General features: G+C 46.2%; 1 protein-coding gene across 2 annotated transcripts in view; it reads left to right on the top strand.

Moving 5' to 3' along the window:
- The first annotated feature begins 347 nt into the window (after positions 1-347).
- Positions 348-17,672, top strand: part of LOC138527140 (zinc finger protein 282-like) — a 103,012-nt gene continuing 85,687 nt past the window's right edge. Inside the window, exon 1 of one of the 2 annotated variants that reach the window (XM_069638235.1) lies at positions 348-601. In XM_069638235.1, the coding sequence (XP_069494336.1) occupies positions 578-601 (24 nt within the window). In that variant the 5' untranslated portion in view covers positions 348-577. The remainder of the gene's footprint in view (positions 602-17,672) is intronic. The other variant, XM_069638236.1, reaches the window with a different exon arrangement.

Here is a 17,672-nt window from a genome sequence, read left to right as displayed (position 1 = left end):
TATGTTTATTTGGTTCATTGCACACAATTAGTTGCATTTTGAGGTAGTGTGCTGTGTCCCTAACAGTTGTCTGTCAATTTGAAGCTGTGCCCAGTATTTTTCGGGGACTGTCCAGAATTGGTCTCGTGCCTTGTTACTGAGAAACAACCACTTTATATTTGCTTATTTTTCTAATACCGTTATGTTGTGTGATCACATTAAACAACATATAAACAAGGCATGTGCTACGGGAGGCTGCCTTGCACTGTCCGAACACATCCGGGTTAAGCGTATCGCGTTCTGCGCATGCGCATGTGACCAGGTCCCGAGGCTCTGCTTATGTCTGGGTGATTAGTAGCTCCCTCTCTGCGCATGTTAGACGTGTCTTGCCCTCCACGCATGCGCACATGGCGGCGTCGCGCCTCCTGCGCCTGCGCACTGGAACGCTGGAGCAGCTCCGCGCATCTTCTGCCATAGGTTCGGCTTTGTTGTCTCTCCGGGGTCCTCAGTTGCCAGTCTCCCTCCTGCCCGGGGTCTCAGCACTGGGTCCCTGCGAGAGGTCACCGGAGAGGAAGCAGTTCAGGGTCACCGCAGCGAGATGCCCCGGCGGGATCCCCAAGAGGTGAGGACCCCAGAGCAGCCCTGCAGTGACGTGTGCTCACAAGTGCCTAGCGCCTAGAAGACCTGCCGGCTGCTGCCCAGGCACTGCTCCCAGCTCAGATACTCACAGAGCCTTCACCCTGTGCAATGTTTAGCTAACACACCACCTTTCAGGGGTTTAGTTTAAAACATATATCTTAGTTGCTTTCAGTGAAGGGCGTGCAATTACGTCAGACTGAATTCTTTGCATGTAGGCGTTTGTTTGAAAAATCCGTGTAAATGTATTTTGTATTTTTATGTTTTCCTTGAACTTTTTTTGTTCACCCGCCCCCCCTTGTATCTGTATTGTTCTGCACAATGTAAGTGCCTTGAAGCGGCAAATCACAATAAGACAATAAACAAAATGAACAAAAAGACACATAATGCTTTGTTTATAACGGAACAGCTTGCGATTTCACAAATGTGTCCCTCACAAGATTGCAAAAATATAACACTCGTAATTCCTTAAAGTACCCAACGTTAGTGCTCAGGTGCTGTTTGTTCTCCTGCATGCAACTTGCAACTTTTTTATTTATTTTATTTTATTGGTTGTTTATATGGCGCTTATACAACAAGACAGTGGGGGGTCATTACGACCTTGCGCTAAGGGGTTAATGGCGCCGGTAATGGTGCCGGAGCCGTCAATCCCTTACCGCCCCATTGCGAGTCTGCTCGCGAGACACTCAAAGGGCGCCTGGTAAAACTAGGCGTCATTAGTGGGTCCCGCTAGCAGGCCAGGGAGCTAACACCTTGTTAGCTCCCTCCGCATTCCCATTGAGCCCTATGGGGGCTCGAATGGGGATGTACCTGGTCTGGGTTCCTCGAATGAGGAATTACCGAGTCCTCCAAGGTTGGAATGGCCTGGTAATTTCTCATTTAAGGAACCCAGTGCCCGGTAAGGGGGTAACCATGCCGCAAATTGCAGCATGGTTACCTCTAAGGTCGTAATGACCCCCAGTGTTTTAAAGCGCCACAAGGCCAAAGGGAAAGACGCAGGGGAAGAAATAAACAATGGAAATGACAATTAATAAATAAAGCAAACAAACAGTGGTCATACTAGGCCTTGTGACATTCAGAATGTGCAAGTGCAGAGAAAAAGAAGGGGGTGGGGGAATAAGGGCTAAAGGGGCCCCCAGGGTAGGGGGTTTGGGGAGGAAGTGCCAGAGGTGCCTGTTGCAGGCAACAGTTAAGTGCATGGGCGGAGACATCCCAAGCCAAAGAGGCCACGCCCATCAGATAAGTGCAGGGCTGAGAAGCATCCTCAGACATGTTTCAGTCTTATTGGGCATCATCAGTGACAGCTCGCATTTTTAGGCACAGTAGGCTCAGGACCCACATCTGGGCATACCCGTCCCACTTGGGGTGACTACAGCCAAACAAAAGAGGTGATGGCTGGAATTTTTAGAATTAATCTTAACCTCTGGTATTGCTCTGCCCCCCCCCCCCCCCGACCATCGTTCTTCACTGCTAAGCCATTACAAAAGGGGAAAGACCATATGCAAATCAGGCTTAGTCCCACTTCAAAAGTGGCAGTCCATCCTGAACTGCTGCATCACATCGCTTCTGCACAAGACCACAAGCATCCCCAGACAAGTTTTGGCCTCATCAGTAGCTTATGTCTGTAAACTCAGCTTGCACGGGACCGACATCTTGGAATACCAGTCCCACTCAGGGAGACTATAGCAGTACAAAAGAGGTTGATGACTGCAAGGTTTAGAATTAATCTTAACCTCTGCCACAGCTCTGGGCAACCCCCCAGACCATCATTCTTTGCCTGCCAAGCCATTACAGAAAGGAGACCGATCATATCCATATCAGGCTTGGTCCCACTGCTAAATGGGCAGTTCAGCACAAACAACCCATGACATGTTTCAGCATCATCACTGAGGTGTAGCTTGGGTCTCTGGGCTCAACTGGCACTGTGATGCGTCTGGTCATAGCCGTCCCACGTATGGGCGACTGTAGCAGCACAAAAGAGGTGATGGCTGGTAGGCTTAGAATCAATCTTAATCTCTGGCATTGCTCTGTGCAACCCTCCAGACCATTGTTCTTCATCTGCTAAGCCATAACAGAAAGGGAGAATACCATATGCAAATCAGGCTTAGCCCCACCCCAAAAGATACAGTCTGGGCTGCATAGCCCCTTTTTGTGGGGGGATCCAGTCTGATTTGCATATGATCTTTCCGACCCCAAAAGGGGCAGTCTGGGTTGGGTTGCTAAGGGATTACCAGTAAGGGTACCGGTAATTCCGTAGCGCCTGTTTACGAGTTCCCTTTGCGGGTTCCCACATTAACGGCTGGTCTGTACCAGCCATTAAGGTAAGGACCCGCAAAGGGACCTTGAAGGTGATTACGGTACAGCCTTCCCCATTCCAATTGAGCCCTGTGGGGCAAAAATGGGAATGGGGAAGGGCCAATGGTAAATGGGGAATTACCGGCCCGCCAACCTTGGAATGGGGCGGTAATTCCCCATGTCACCATGGCAGATCCGGTAAATTACCAGCGTTAACCATGGCGCTAATAGCGCCATTGGTTAACGCCAGGGTCATAATGTGGCCCTTGGTAGTGCAGTGGGTCAGAAGAAGGGTGCAGACTCATAGAAGACCTTTTAAGTATGTATTTATTAAATGATAAGAATAATGCCTAACTTTCTCTACTGATAAACTAGCTAAGGTGCTCATCAGTGAATGTCTCAGAGAAACTGTCCACAGTCCGAACTAACCCTACCACTATTCTAACAACTAAAGATAATGGGCCTCATTACAATAGTGGCGGTAAGGCAACAACGGCACCGGTAGTGCTACCGGCGCCGTTGTTACCATGCCGCCACATTACAAGTTCTGCTCACCGGTGCCGCTCTGCACGCCTGATCACACCCGGCGTGCAGAGTGGAATCCGCAAGCAGAACTGGATGATAGCAACGGTACTGTCATGAAGGGTACAGCTGCTACCATCCTCCCCATTCCCATTGAGCCCTACGGGGGCTCAAATGGAATGGGGACGTACCGGCTCCGAGTCCCGTGAAGGTGGAATTACCGGGCCCGCCAAGGTCGGAATGGCCCCATTTGTGGGACCCGGAGCCGGACTCGAGTTTGGGGGAGTCATGCCGGTATGAACGGCATGGCTACCTCCAACCTCGCAATGAGGCCCAATTAGTCCCTTCTCCTGGAATTTGCATTGTTCAAACTTCTTCCTGCTTCGGCTCAATAAGTAATTTAAAAAAAGTCTCTTGTGACCTCTTTGATCAGTCTGTGCTGTTCTTTCGGGGCTTTATTATACTTTTTTTTCTCCTCGAAGCCAAGTCTCTCTGACCTTGTACTGGTATCTTCTTCATTATTAGTGGTTTCCATTTGCTTGTTACTCCCCTCTTTACTTTCTCTCTAACGTGGTATTTTTCCCTTCTCGCAGGGTAATGTTATCCACACTTTTAGGATTCTCTCTTGAGATTCTCCTCTGTTCTAATTAATTCACAATATTCTTTTTCTATAGTGTCTCTTTGGATGTATGCATTACTCCCCCCTCTAGGCTTTTCCCTTGTAGTTTTGTTTTCTTTATTACTTTTTATGGTTTGCCAATTTCTCCCAATTTCGTCGTCCATTTCCCTTGCTTTTAACGTTGTACTTTAACTTGACTGGGATGAGTATAAGTACTCCCATAACGTTTCACATTCAGTTTTCTGGCTTTTAACGTTATGCTTTTGTTAACTTGACTGGGACGAGCGTGAGTAGTCGCATAACGATTCCCTGTATGCCTCTTGATTCTCCTGTTTTCCCCGTTACCTGGTATTTTCATGGATAACGTCACCAAAGTCTCTCTTCGTTCGAGATTGGTTATCTTCTTCGCCTGTACAGCTTCTTTTATTCTTTTAACACCCCATACTCCGTATTCCTCCTTTTGGACGGCCGTCCAGTGTTTTTGGGATCTGGGCATTATGTGGTTCCAACTGCGTAGTGGTTTCGGCATCGTTTTGGGGACCACAGGTCCACCACAAGCTCTTTGGGTCACACCACCATCCGTTTCTTGCTGCGTCGTCTTATAGGACACGGCACGCCCAACTCTCGGCTTTCAGTACGTGTACTGTTTTGCAACTCTTGGGCTTTCTCGACCTCACCGTCTCCTCCCCTCTCAGGTACTAGGTTGCTGTGGCCTTCCCCGGCATACCTCAGTTGCTCTCTCTCTCTGCCTGCTGCAGCCTCTTTCGTTGCTCCATCCTCCTCATCTCAGTTAACTGGAGCTTTCCATTTAAAGTGACACACACCGTTTTTTGCTGACATTAACGACTAGTTGTTCGTTCTTCATACAAGTCTCTGTAGGGTATTCCTAAAGAGGTGATATTGGGATGTTCTTTAGATAGTTCCTCACAGTCCTTGTCCCCACAGGGGGAGTCTCTCGCGGTGAGATCCCACTAGCTCAACCCCTAGGGAGGGTATTGCGGAGCGGGCTCACCTCGCTAGCCTCACAGGGGGAGGGTCCTTCCCTGGGTAGAAGGGATGAATTACCATGATTCATGACCGTAGACAATATAATACTGACAGTTAATCACTGTTTCTTTGAATATATTAAGAAGTATAATGTTGAAGACCGATTTCCTGATTAATCGGTCAGCTGTAGACAACTAACTCATTCTGACAAGGCAAGCTGAAAAATACACAATTCAGAAAAAGTTATCTTTGTATTGTGCATTCATTGACTTCAGCGTTGAGTTTGATCTAGTTAACTGGACCCTCCCCTGCAGGAAGGTAGTTAATTAAGGTATTCCAAAAGGAATATTGTTTGTAGCCATCGAGTTATACCCCCACACACGGGTCAAGGTAGAGCATGACAGTTCAGGACACAACGCGAACAAGATCTAAACCCTCTAATAACTTTAAGCAAACATGTGGCGTAGCCCTTCTGCTATTTATAATTTCCATCCTGGAAACGTCAGATCACTGAGCATTGAGGGGGTATTTCTTCTTCTTATCGTATGCATACATCACAATCTGTATGGATTTAACACCTATAGGTCTTCAAATCTCAGAATATTCTAACTTTCAAGATTTAAAAATGAACAAAACCAAATTGAAATGTTATTTTCTCTACGTCAACAAATCGGTGTACGTTCAGCTGGTTCTGAAGTGAGAGGTTGTAGTTCATTTAAGAATATATATATTAGTGAAAGTTAAATTTGATAGACCTTTGTAATAATTGTATTTTTAAATGTACTTCACCAGACAGTGTAGCGACTTATGCCCTGAGTATTTTTTATACCTTCTTTAGTTCTCAGGCTTATTTTACATAAAGAAGCATATAAGGCAAAACATTCCTCCAAAACTCTTTGATGTCTGCACATACCTCCCTCGCTGCACCCCATTTATAATGATGCTGGCATAGGGTCTACCTCTGGGGGTCGGATTTCCAGAATATTAATTTGTGTTGTGACTGGTTTTAATGCAAGACTGCTTGTTGATTTTAAAGGGATTCCAAGTACATAAGCTCCACAGATTGCAATTTCTCTTGCCTCCATGTCTGTTTTGGAGAAAATTAGTTTGTGTTTCTATTCTTTTTCCTCCATTCTGGGCCTAGAGACTGTTCGGTGCTGTTGATAGAACAGGTTGTAACTGTCCTGCTTTCGCAAAACTATCTCGGTTTCTTCCTGCTGCCACCCGTTGGTCTAAGTAGGCAACTGCAGCTCAGGGAAGCAGCTGGAAAGGGTTTTTTGTTGTTGTAGATTTTTCCCAATGGGGCCTAGGCTCCACAACAACCCAGGAATCCTCAAAGGTTTGCTGGCATGGCACAATGACTACTCAGGCAACAGACTCATGGCTGTGCCATCAGCAGGAAACATGCATACTGTGAGAAACCAGAAGGTGTCTTTCCCGATAGCCCCCAGGGATCTGTCTCTCAGGTGGCCAGGGCATGGCCATTGCCTTTGGATCCAGACCCTGGGTGTGGACCAGTGCAGGAGGATCACCTGGATGAGGGGTCTTTGGGGAGTGGGAGTGGGACACCGGATGGTGAGACACGGTATCCCTCTCCTGTACCACCTTTACCCCATCCTAAAAGGTAGGATACGTGGGAACTTTACCCCCGCCCCCTTTCCCTTCACATACACTTCCACACAGAGCGCCCGCTATGGGAGAAAACTGACTCTCACCCGAGCAGTGTACCTGATATGTCCCCCTACTATGGTCGGGTGAAGTCTGGCAATTATTGACAATCACTCACACCTGATTTCCATTAAACTTCCCCAAAACGATAAAAGGCGGAGCACAAGAGCACTCTCTGAGCGAGGCAAAGCACACAAAGGAACAGCAGTTTTAAGTCGGCACCTGAAAGAGGGGAGATAGGTGGGAAATCAAGAAGGGTTTGCAAGGAGGGAAATACCCTTGACCTTTTCGGGGCAAGAAACCGTTACTTTCAAGAAACCTTCGAAGCAGAAAGCATAAGGCCAAAAAACCAGACTCACGAATCCTGCATTGTGTGTCTGAGATACCAAAGGTCCTCCCGCATAACCGACCAAGGTGGGGTGGAGCAGCAGCAACTGGGGTATCGTCCTTGGCTCCAAGAACAAAGAAGCATTAGAGAGCTCAACACAGCCGGTGAGTTGGGGAGACAAATGCAAGACCGGTCTGTGTTGAAGACAAGGTTGCATGCAGCAACATTTTATAACAAGCGCTGGAATGAACATTGTTAAGCGCGTGTGATGAAAAACATGAGTAACGTTAAACTGTTGATGAATGTTTAAATTTGAAAAGGAAAGATATGATACTGTTAACAGAGTGGTCCGGTACCGTTTGTGTGCTCAATCGAAGGTCTCTGTAAGGTATCCCACCAAGAGAAATGAAAGCCAAAAGATGAATGAGAATATTGTGTGAAGTGAATTGAAGTGGTCTTGCGACGGTGTAAGCAAAACCCATTGCACATTCGAAAGTCTTCGATTTTGATATCAAGAGGATCCGAGCCTGAACGAGGGAGATCCATGTCCGAGCCCTAACAAGGGAGACCCATGATAAATAAGTAAGCGAGAACTTGTGCATGTGAAGATCCTAATAGATATTTAACTTTGATATATGTTTGTTATGACAGGCCCTCTGCAGTAAGAGACTTATTGGAAAAGAGACTTTGGCAGAAGGCCCTGATATATATGCTTTGAACTGTGTTCTCATGGCAGAGAAGTCAGAGTGTGTGCGAAGCTCGAACGTGCCACCTCGCCCCGTGCTGAAAATGTGGGGAAGAGAAGCCAACTGCTCAATCGACCAGACATATTATTTCTTGAACACCTTTCTTTGTTGCATCCATTATTGTCCCACACCATTTTGCATTTACAAGTAAGAATTGGCAATAGGTTTATTAGTATAGGCCCTTTTATTTTGACAGAGACTCGCCTAGGACTGTGTTATTATTTGATGGTTGTAGCTTGCTCCCATCCTTAGATTTAGGTTAGATAGGCGTTCAACCCATTGAAGTTCAATAAACACCCTTGAACTGAGCTCACTTGTGTCTGTCTTAACCGTTTGATATCATGACTTCCTTACAATATTGAATGCCATGTGTAAGGGTGCAAAAGAAGGAGACTGACACAAATGTGGCATGGTGGTTGGTAACAAATTGTATTCTTCACGAAAAGGAAGAGCATCTGTCCCTATTTCTATGAGGGGTTGTTTCCCTGCCTCAACTAAAGACTAAATGGGTCTGTCAGAATGTCTGTTTAACTTAAGTGTCCACCGTCTTGTGTCAAAATCCCTAGTTCTGTCCCTCACACTCGTAACGAAAGTAGATAAAGCTTAAGTGTTTGTTGCGCAGGAGAATAACTCCCTTCTCCTGGTTTTGTGATCACAGTTCAGTTCGGGATTGCCAGTAGTTCTCACCAGGGGGAATTACTCCGTTCCCCTGTTTAGCATATGTTAACACAGCAAAGTTCAAAGAATGTTTACCACGGGGACTGTCTCCCTTGCCCTGGCTGGAAGCGCATTCCTACTTTCACCACTTGTTATCAGGAGGATGACTCCCTCCTCCTGGTGCTTCTCATTATAACGTGCCAGTCACACTAGACCCAGGGGGAATGACTGCCTTCCCCTGGACACTCCACTGCCTCGTCTGTTTAATACCATGTAGAGGTCCAAAAGTAATTGGGCCCCAAACCCAGGTTTTTCTTCTTTGAGTCAGCAGACCTGGTTCACTAACCTGCCAAGTATTCGTATATTTATTTTTAAAATGTATTTGTGATTTATATAGCGCTTTACGCCAAAGCGCTAGACAAAATACACATACAGTACAAACAGATGTAAAAGCAAAAGCTATACAAAAAATTTCTTAAGACTGGAGAAGATCGTTTTTAAGACAAGTACGAAATAAAGAATAAGAAGTAACAGAACGGATATGGGGCAAGCAACAAGAAAGAACAAAACCGTGACTGTGCCCATGGGGGGAGGTGAGGAACTGATAATCGAGTCTGACACCAAAGTAAAGCACGAGAGGGGAATATAAAAAGAGACAAGAGATGACAACAGAGGCACAAGACCATAAGGAGATTTAAATACAATACAAAGAGTGAAAAGATAACCATCCACGAGCGGATAGTGATAGTGAAATAGAATCACGAGGGGAAAGTAAATATAATAAACGAACGGAAGCATTAAAGCCAGACTTTAATGGAGCCAAACGAGAGATGGTGAGATCAAAGAGTAAAGTACACCAATAAAATAGGTGTAAAAAATAATAGGAAATCAAGAGTTTAGTAGCATTAAAATTTAGAAAAGGATGAGTTTTATGAATATTGAAAAGGTGATGACAGGAGTGAGATATAGTCGAAATATGATTAGAAAAAGATAAATCAGTATCAACGTAAAGAACAAGATTATGAGCAGAACCAGAGATAGGAAAAGAGATGGCGAGAAAGAAACAAAAGGCAGAGAAGGAGGAGGAAAAGTGTTAGGAGGAAAAAAGGGAACTTCAGTTTTTAGTTGCGTTTAGAACAAGAAAAATACTGCCACAATGAATATGACTAGTCTCTGTCTCTGGACTTGGGTCCTCGACCTGTGTTTCTCTTCTTGGACTCGGCCTACTTGGTTCGCTACTCTGCAAAGTACTGCCACTAGAAAAATGACTTGTATTATTCTCTTGCTTATGGTTATTGACCCTGGTGTCTCCTATTCTTCTTGGGTATGGGTCCAGGACCCTTCTCTGGTGGTAAGGGGAATTCCCCATCCACACCCATGAACAAGAACAGCTTTCAGGTAGGTCTGACACACAAGAGAGCCAATCTGGGTGTCCCAGCTATTAAGCCAAGAGAGAGTCTTTAATGATTGTCTCCCTCCTAACCTCTGGGTCTCCCATACCTTACTTTACCTTCACAGGGATGTTGGTATGTTCCAGGGGCTTCCAGTGTCAAGGGTTCGCCTCTCTGCTACTTTGGGCTTCTCTCCATGTCTGCGATGCCAGTGTGGCTTCCCTCTGAGCAGCTCACCTTCTCAGTGGTTCTCTCCACGTCTGCGTCAGCAGCGCCGTGCCTCTTTCTGCAGCTCGGCTTCGTTGGGTTTCTCTCTGCATCTCTCACATCAGCGCGGTACTTCGTTTTATGGCTCAGCTTCCTTCTGGCATTCGGGACCGCTACTGTGATGCTCGAGAAGAAAGGCTGCAGCGGCTGAGCAGCGTCCTCCATGCTTCTACTTCTCTGGCCCCTCAAGCGGCTTTGAAACTTGTGTGCCTGATACTTTCCACAGGTGCTGCCTGTATCGCCTGGAGTCGACCAGTATATTTGTCCCTCTTTGGTTTTTATACAATTTAGCCGGTTCCCAATCGGCTTGTTGTATACGTTCTTCATCTCTTTTGTTTGTGGTTTTGAGCTTTAAACGGTCGGAGGGCCACCTCGTACCAGTGCTTGTGTGACAAGCGATCTTCATGTTTCCTACACTTTTCCTCATAGTATTTTCAGGTTCCCTATAGTTCTCTACCTGATAACAATACATAGGTTTACTCTCTAAGAAGAAGTCATTCGAGGAAAGAGAGGTTTGAGTGTGCGTTGTTAGAAGGCCTGTACCTTGGATGGTCGTACTCGCCCCCAATTGGGCCTCTTTGACAGGGAAACTATTCCCTCTGGTTGTAGTCATCTTGAAAGGGGGGACAGATAGGCAGTTTGTGTAGGCTTCTCTAGTGTGTCTAGATGAGACTTCTTTTGAACCTTTATGTCAGGTAGCTTGGTGCTAGGTTATTGAGGCATTTGAATTTTAAGGAAGCTGTTTTCAGCTTGATTTTGTCAGCAGTGGAAAGCCAGTTGGATTGTCTTCTAATCGTTGATATGTGTTCTCTTTTGGGGATTCCTAGGGCTGCTCCAAGGGCATTGTTTTGCAATATTTGGATTTTCTGAATAATATTTTTGTTGGATCCCAAGTAAAGAGAGTTGCAGTAATCCAGTTTGGATATCACAAGTGCTCTTGCCAGTGTGATGCAACTGATAGTGGAGAGATATGGTTTAGCTGATCTGATCAACTTGCAAGTGTAGGAAGTGGCAGATGCCGTAGTGTTCACTTGCTTTGCCAGGGTAAGGCAGGAGCCAAGGTAAAAACCTAGTGTTTTTACCTCCTTGGCTACTTTAATTGTATGGCCGTCTATGAAAAAGGATGAGTGGTCTTGGTTCAGTTTATTAATGTTCGGTGCAGTCCCTAGTATGATGAGCTCCGTTTTGTCATCATTCAGGCATAGACTGTGTCGTGCCATCCATGCCTGGATGATGAGGTATATCCTATTCACCAACGTCTCTAAGAAGTCTCACTACCAGCTGCGCCTCCTCAGTGGTATCCTTCCTTTCCTCTCCTTCCCCCAGAGGCTCACTGTCTCCAGAGCCCTGGTTCTCTCTAGGCTGGATTATTGTAACAGCCTCTATCTAAATCTGCCTGCCTCTATTGTCATGAGGGCAGGACGATGGAAGTGTTGGACACGATGGAAGCGCCATTAATTTACCCTTCACGGCGCCCTGTGCAGCGTTCTAGCTGTTACGTTCTGTGCGCCTCATATTGGGGTTAGCCACGCCCCCTCCTTGTGTTGCACCTGTTTCCTGTTCTTCGCTACACGGTTGCCTTTGGTTCCCGTGCCCTCTGTGTTTACCTCCCGTCTGACATTTCCCTTTCATAGCGTTGTGGTTTCCTAGCCTTATTGTTCCACCTTTGACGTTACCACTCTCGGTATCCTTTTCTCTTTATGTGTAATTCCTCCGTTTCTCTGCCTCCACTCGGCTTTTCACTTTCAAGTAACTCCGCCTCCTTCTCTAGGCATTTTTCGTATTGCTTTTCCTCCGGGGCATCGTTACTTTCACCCTACCATTTTCACAGCTCCTTCCAGCTTCTGGGTTTTTTCACTGTGCATACTTTCTTTTTCTCCTCGTACACAATTGGGTGATTTCATCGGGATTATCGGGTTCGCTCCTTGGTTTCTATTTATTCTTGTCTTTGCGGTATCACGTCTAGTTTCACGGTTTCGGGTTGGTAGTTTCTTCTATCTCTCTCCAGTTTTCATTACTCTGTACCTGCTGCCGATCCTGTATTTGATGGATGAATGAACTTGGTTTCCCCGCCTTCTTCTGTCGGTAATACGCTGAATTTGTCACCTGGAACTTACCGGATTCCCAGCTGCAGAACCTCTTGGCCTTATTTCCTCGCAGCACTTACAAGAGCGCACCTCAGTGATTGTTTTCTTCCCGGAACTGAAAGATCGTTGGACTTCCATTCAGCCCTGTGCACATTCAAACAATTCAGGGTTTTTTTCTGCCACTGGCTTTTTCCCCTAACAGGCTGTGCAGGGAATCCTCCGCCTTGGTTGCTGTCTGCCTTCTTACGCAATCACTGTGGCGAGTTCCCGGAACAGACCGTATCTCTTCTCTAAAAAAAAGACTCCGGACCGGACTATACCATCTGCTGAGGCTGAAATATCTTCCTGCGAATCAGACACCGAATCACAGGTGAGCCCCACTCGTGACATCTATTCTCCGCCCTCTGCAACTTATCCAGAACAGGACTGCGAGACTTGTCCTTGGCATCAAGCCCAGGGATCGTATCTCTCCAGGACTTAAATCCCTTCAATGGCTCCCAGTGGCTGCGAGGATTAAGTTAAAAACCCTCTGCATTGTCCACAAGGCCTTCTGGGGCCTGGGGCCAAAATACCTTCAACTCTCTCTTCCTAAATATCTTCCTTCTCAAGCTCTTCGCTCATCCGCATTCAACTCCCTCAGGGTCAATCGCTTCTCCAAGCAACGAGATGGTGGCAGATCTCTTGCCCTCTGCTTTCTCTCCCCCTCTCCCCTGCTAAACTCCTGGCAGATACGGCACCGGTTTCCCTTTCTGATTCTCGGGCCCAGGCCCCGCCAATTGCCCACCTGCACTGTCTCCCTTGTTACCCCTGCACGTGGGGACTGTTTTCTGTATCCCTACAGTTCCCCTACCAGCACTTATGTCTGCACTTACGTCTGCAATTACCTTGCACTTGCCACAAACTGCCTTTTTTCTTTCTTTTTTTAAAATTAATCTTATTGTATCCTATCCCTTGTACTGCACTTTTCCCCTCACCCTTCCCGGCACACTTTTCCCCCTCCCCCTCCCCATGCACTTGCACGATCTGAATGATACCTGGCCTAGAAGGATTGTTTTTCTGTCTTCCCTTTGTTCCCCCTCCCTTGCCTCGTCGCGCCTTGAAACACATGTGTATAGGCGCGTTATAAATGCCATATCATATATCATATCATATCATATCATATCAAGGCCAAATCCTGTTTATAATCCCCAGAAAGTGGGATGAGAATCTGGGTGTCATCCGCGTAGTTAGTGTAGGTGACACCTAGAAGGTCCAGATCATCAAACAGGGGCTTAGTGAAGATGTTATACATGGTAGGGGAGACGCATGATCCCTGGGGTACACCACATGTAATAGAAATGGGGTCTGCGGCTGCTGAAGTAGAGAAGACCCTTATAGTTCTTTCACTTAAAAATGATTTAATCCAAGTTATAGCATGTGAGGAGAAATGTGCAGCTGATTCTAGGTGGATACAAAGCACTTTGTGATCCACCAGGTCAAACACTGCTGAGAGATCCAGTAGGAGGAGCAAGGCAGTTTTTCCCTGGTCTCTAAGCTCGTCAACCTGGGTTTTAAGATCAATAAGTGCTGTTTCGATACCGTTCTGTGGTCTGAAACCTGATTGCCGGGTGCCTAGGAGTTGGTGCAGCTCCAGGAATTTTTGGATCTGTAGGTAAGCCACTCTATCTAATATTTTTAGTAAGAATGGCACCGTGGTGATCCGCCTGTAATTTGTGGGTATGGCCGGGTCCAGTGTTTGCTTTTTAAGGAGAGGGAGGACCCAGGATTCCTTGAGATTACTTAGTATCATGCCTGAAGAGAATGAGGCATTGATCAGTTTGGAGATGAATGGGGATAAATCTCTTGCAGCATCTTTTATTATTTGTGCTGGGCAGTTATCACCTCGACAGTTTGAAGGTTTAAGCAAAAGTATTATTTTCTCAACCTCTAATATGGAGACTTTTGTAAAGTAAAATCTTTGCTCAGGTTTGGAGGTGATGAGTGGTTCGTCACTTTGAATAGTAGCGGGAGGTATGTTTAGTTTTCTCTTGTCAATTTTGAGTTGGAGGGTAGTCATTTTATCATTAAGGGTCTTCTGAATGTTGGAACACCAGGTTTTATTTTTGACACAGTTATCTGGTACCGGGATAGGGTTCTCCAGTTCCTTTAGTATTGTGAATAGCTCCTTAGTACCTGATTTTGCTTGCATTATTCTATTGTCAAAACTTTCTTTTTTTTGGCTTTCCGTATTTCAGTTTTGTATTTTGGGTTAGCGTTAACGAGGGCTGCTTTATTTACCTCTGATGGTACTAATCTCCAAGAGGATTCACACCTATGTTTTTATTTCCTTACTGATTTGAGGTATGGGGTGAACCAGGCGTTTAGAAGTGCTCTAGGCTTGATGTTTCTCATTTTCAGAGGGCAATAGTATCCAGGGCATTGGCCATGACTGAGTTGAATTCGTTAACTAGAGATGTTGGATCTAGTGTGTCAGGTAGCGAGTTTAGGGTGGGGAGGATCAGTGGTAATAGCCTGTCTGTGGTTGTATTATGTTTGTTCCTTGTTGGCCTGGGTGGTGCTAGTGTATTATCTTGAGGTTGGATAGTTTTAGCGTCTATGAAGAAGGCTATAAGAGCATGATCTGTCCACACTTGTGGGCTGATACAAGTAATGGTTATGTTACAATTGTGGTCAGCTACCAAGTCGAGTGTTCGACCTTTCTTGTGGGTAGGCTTGGGTAGGCTGTGATACTCTTTGGGTAAAACCGAGAGGACATTGGCCATGTTAGCCGTTTGCACATCTTTGTGATCATTGAAGCCCAAGTTCATATCTCCTAGTAGGAGGGCTTGTGACAAATGTTTTAGGTTGCCTGAGAGGATTGTGGATATGTCCTCTTCGAAAGATCCAATGGGGCCTGGTGGTCTATAGATAAGGTGTATGTTAATAGTTTGAGAATTAGATGTTAGAAGTTTGACAGTTGAGGATTCTCACAATTTGGTGTGCAGGGGTGTTTCTACTTTTATTGTTAGTTTAGTTTTAGCAATAATGGCTATGCCTCCTCTGGGGGAGTTAGTTCTATCTTCTCTAAAGATAGTGTAATTGGGGGGCATAGCGAGCATCAGGGCCGGGCCAGCCGCTTGGTGTAGCCAAGTTTTGGTAATAGCTAAGAAGTCATAGGGCCTCATTACACGGATGGCGGTAAGGATTTACAGGTACCGGTAAAATACCGGTACCGGTAAATCCTTACCGCCTTACTACGAGGTCCCTTGCGGGTTGGGGGATTCAATGCCTGCTTTTTGCAGGCGTTAAAATTCAACCCGCAAAGGGACCTCGGAGCTAATTACGGCACCGCAAAATTGCGGTGCCGTAATTAGCGCCTTCCCCATTCCCATAGAGCCCTATGGGGCAGAAATGGGAATGGGGAAGGGCAATGGTGGAAGGGGGATTTACCGCCCCTCCAACCTTGGAATGGGGCGGTAAATCCCCTTTCCACCAAGGCGGTGCCGGTATTTTACCGGCATGAGCCATGGCGCTAATAGCGCCATGGCTCACTGCCTACCGTGTAATGAGGCCCATAGTTACCTGTTTGTATAATATCTGCAATTTCTGTGGCATGGGCTATGGATGATCTAGCATTAATAAATGCTCTTTTAAGGAGAGTGTTTGGTGTTGGTAGCGAAGGACAGGCAGGTCTGTTGTTTTTGACTAGGCTAGTGCGTTGTTTGCAATATTTGTCTGTATTGAGGTTATGATTGGTATCGGCACTTGTTAAGGAATGGTTTTGTTTAGTAGCATCCTTCTGACAGTTTCTACTGTTGGCATATGGAGTATGATATCTAGTAGGCGGTTCATATATTTTAGGAAGTCCTGAGCGTAATTTGGAATTTCTAAGTATAAGGACACATGGGATCTTAGTATTAATAAGGTTAGGAGTGGGTACCTTTTCTAAAGACTGTTCAAAGTCTAGAGTGGTTATGGACAGTCTGGTGTTACAGTACAGCATCTTTTGTAGATATGTCTTGCAAAGGAAGGCTTGTTAGCACCTTTAAAGACCAAGGAATGGTCAAATAAAGGAGGATGACTAGCATTCTAGCCTATGATTGTGTGGCTATTTCTGGAAGCAAGCCGCAATGCTAAATAGATAGGTTCCTAGGCAAATTTAACTTGCCAAAGTTTCCAACATTGTAACAATAGGCAGTACCATGGCTAGCTGTAGTTCAGTTAGAAAATCTCTAAGTTGGCAGCGAGAGGTTAGCTTTGGGTTTCTTCTAAAACAGTACCGGCCCCTATGTAGGATCAATAGGCTGGCAGTGTTAAAGATATGCAATAGCAGACATTGGCATGAGTATGAGAAATACAGTTTTATCGAGCGTGGTGTACATATATGCAGGGTGGCAGACATTCCTATTCAGGTCGACAAGTAATGGATTGCTACTGTGTAGTGTAGGCTGACTATATTTGATACTGTTAGTATGCGAATACTCTCCTATCTCAATGTATATAGTAGAGGCAAAAATCAATTAAAATGTACTCAATCAGGCATGCAGAAATCAGTTTATCAGCGACAGTAATGGTTACATTGGAGTGTTTAACTACAAGGCAGGGTACACTGAATTGATGATAGGTGCAGTGTATATATATTTATAAACAGCATGACCATATACAGTAGGCATAGCGGGGCTTGCATGATAGTTCTTTGTTTAAGTCTGTGGGTGGAGTGGACTCACCTTAGTGTCCAGGATGGCGAGTGTGAAAGCGGGCAGCCTGCCGGCGCCTAGCGCCTGTGCCACTCTGTCAGCTCCATCAGAAAGGGAGCCTTCTTTCTAGGGCCTTACTTCGTAGGCCAGCTCTCGCCTGCTGGCAAAACGTGATTGGGTTAGGAAGGAGGCAGGAGGCAGTAATTTGGGCAGGTTGAGTGGGCCATGGCCTGTCGGCACTGACAGGCACGGACAGGCTTGTTCCTTTAGGAGAGTGCCTTTGAGGGAGGTGCCGGCTTGCTCCTTCCGGCGAGGTCCACGCCAGTAAGTAGTAGCGCCAGGCCTATGGGGGTGAAGAGCATTAGAAGCGGTTGCTATGCAACCAATAAACAACATTGCGGCCCCCATTTTAGCTGCTCCTCGTGTGGCTTGCCGGTGCTAATGGACGAAAATGCTGCTATTATGCTTAGGTTTCCCCAGAAGAGGCTCTGGATGCCTTCTTAGATGTGAAAGCAGAGATAAAAAGCAGGCTGCTGCCTTGGATCGCCTTACCATGCAGGTGGCGGTCTGGATAGGAAGTATGCTTCTCCTGAAGCGAACGTGGCGGCGGTATGGCGGGCTGGGCTCCTGCCCTCCAGATGATCCCTCTGCGGTAGTGCCAGGCACGGACAGGCTTGTGCCTTTAGGAGAGTGCCTTTGAGGGAGGTGTGAGATCCTCCCACATTATACTACCCCAGGGAGATTATCGGTTAGCACCCTCACCTCCCTGGCCGCAAGGGAAGGAGGTCCATCTCGGGAGAAGGGACGACATCCA

Source organism: Ambystoma mexicanum, chromosome 14, assembly GCF_040938575.1.
Source record: "Ambystoma mexicanum isolate Mex_15411 chromosome 14, UKY_AmexF1_1, whole genome shotgun sequence".
In the NCBI taxonomy this organism is placed as follows: domain Eukaryota; kingdom Metazoa; phylum Chordata; class Amphibia; order Caudata; family Ambystomatidae; genus Ambystoma; species Ambystoma mexicanum.
Note: the sequence above shows the minus strand (reverse complement) of the source record. Positions and strands in the feature narration are given on the sequence as shown.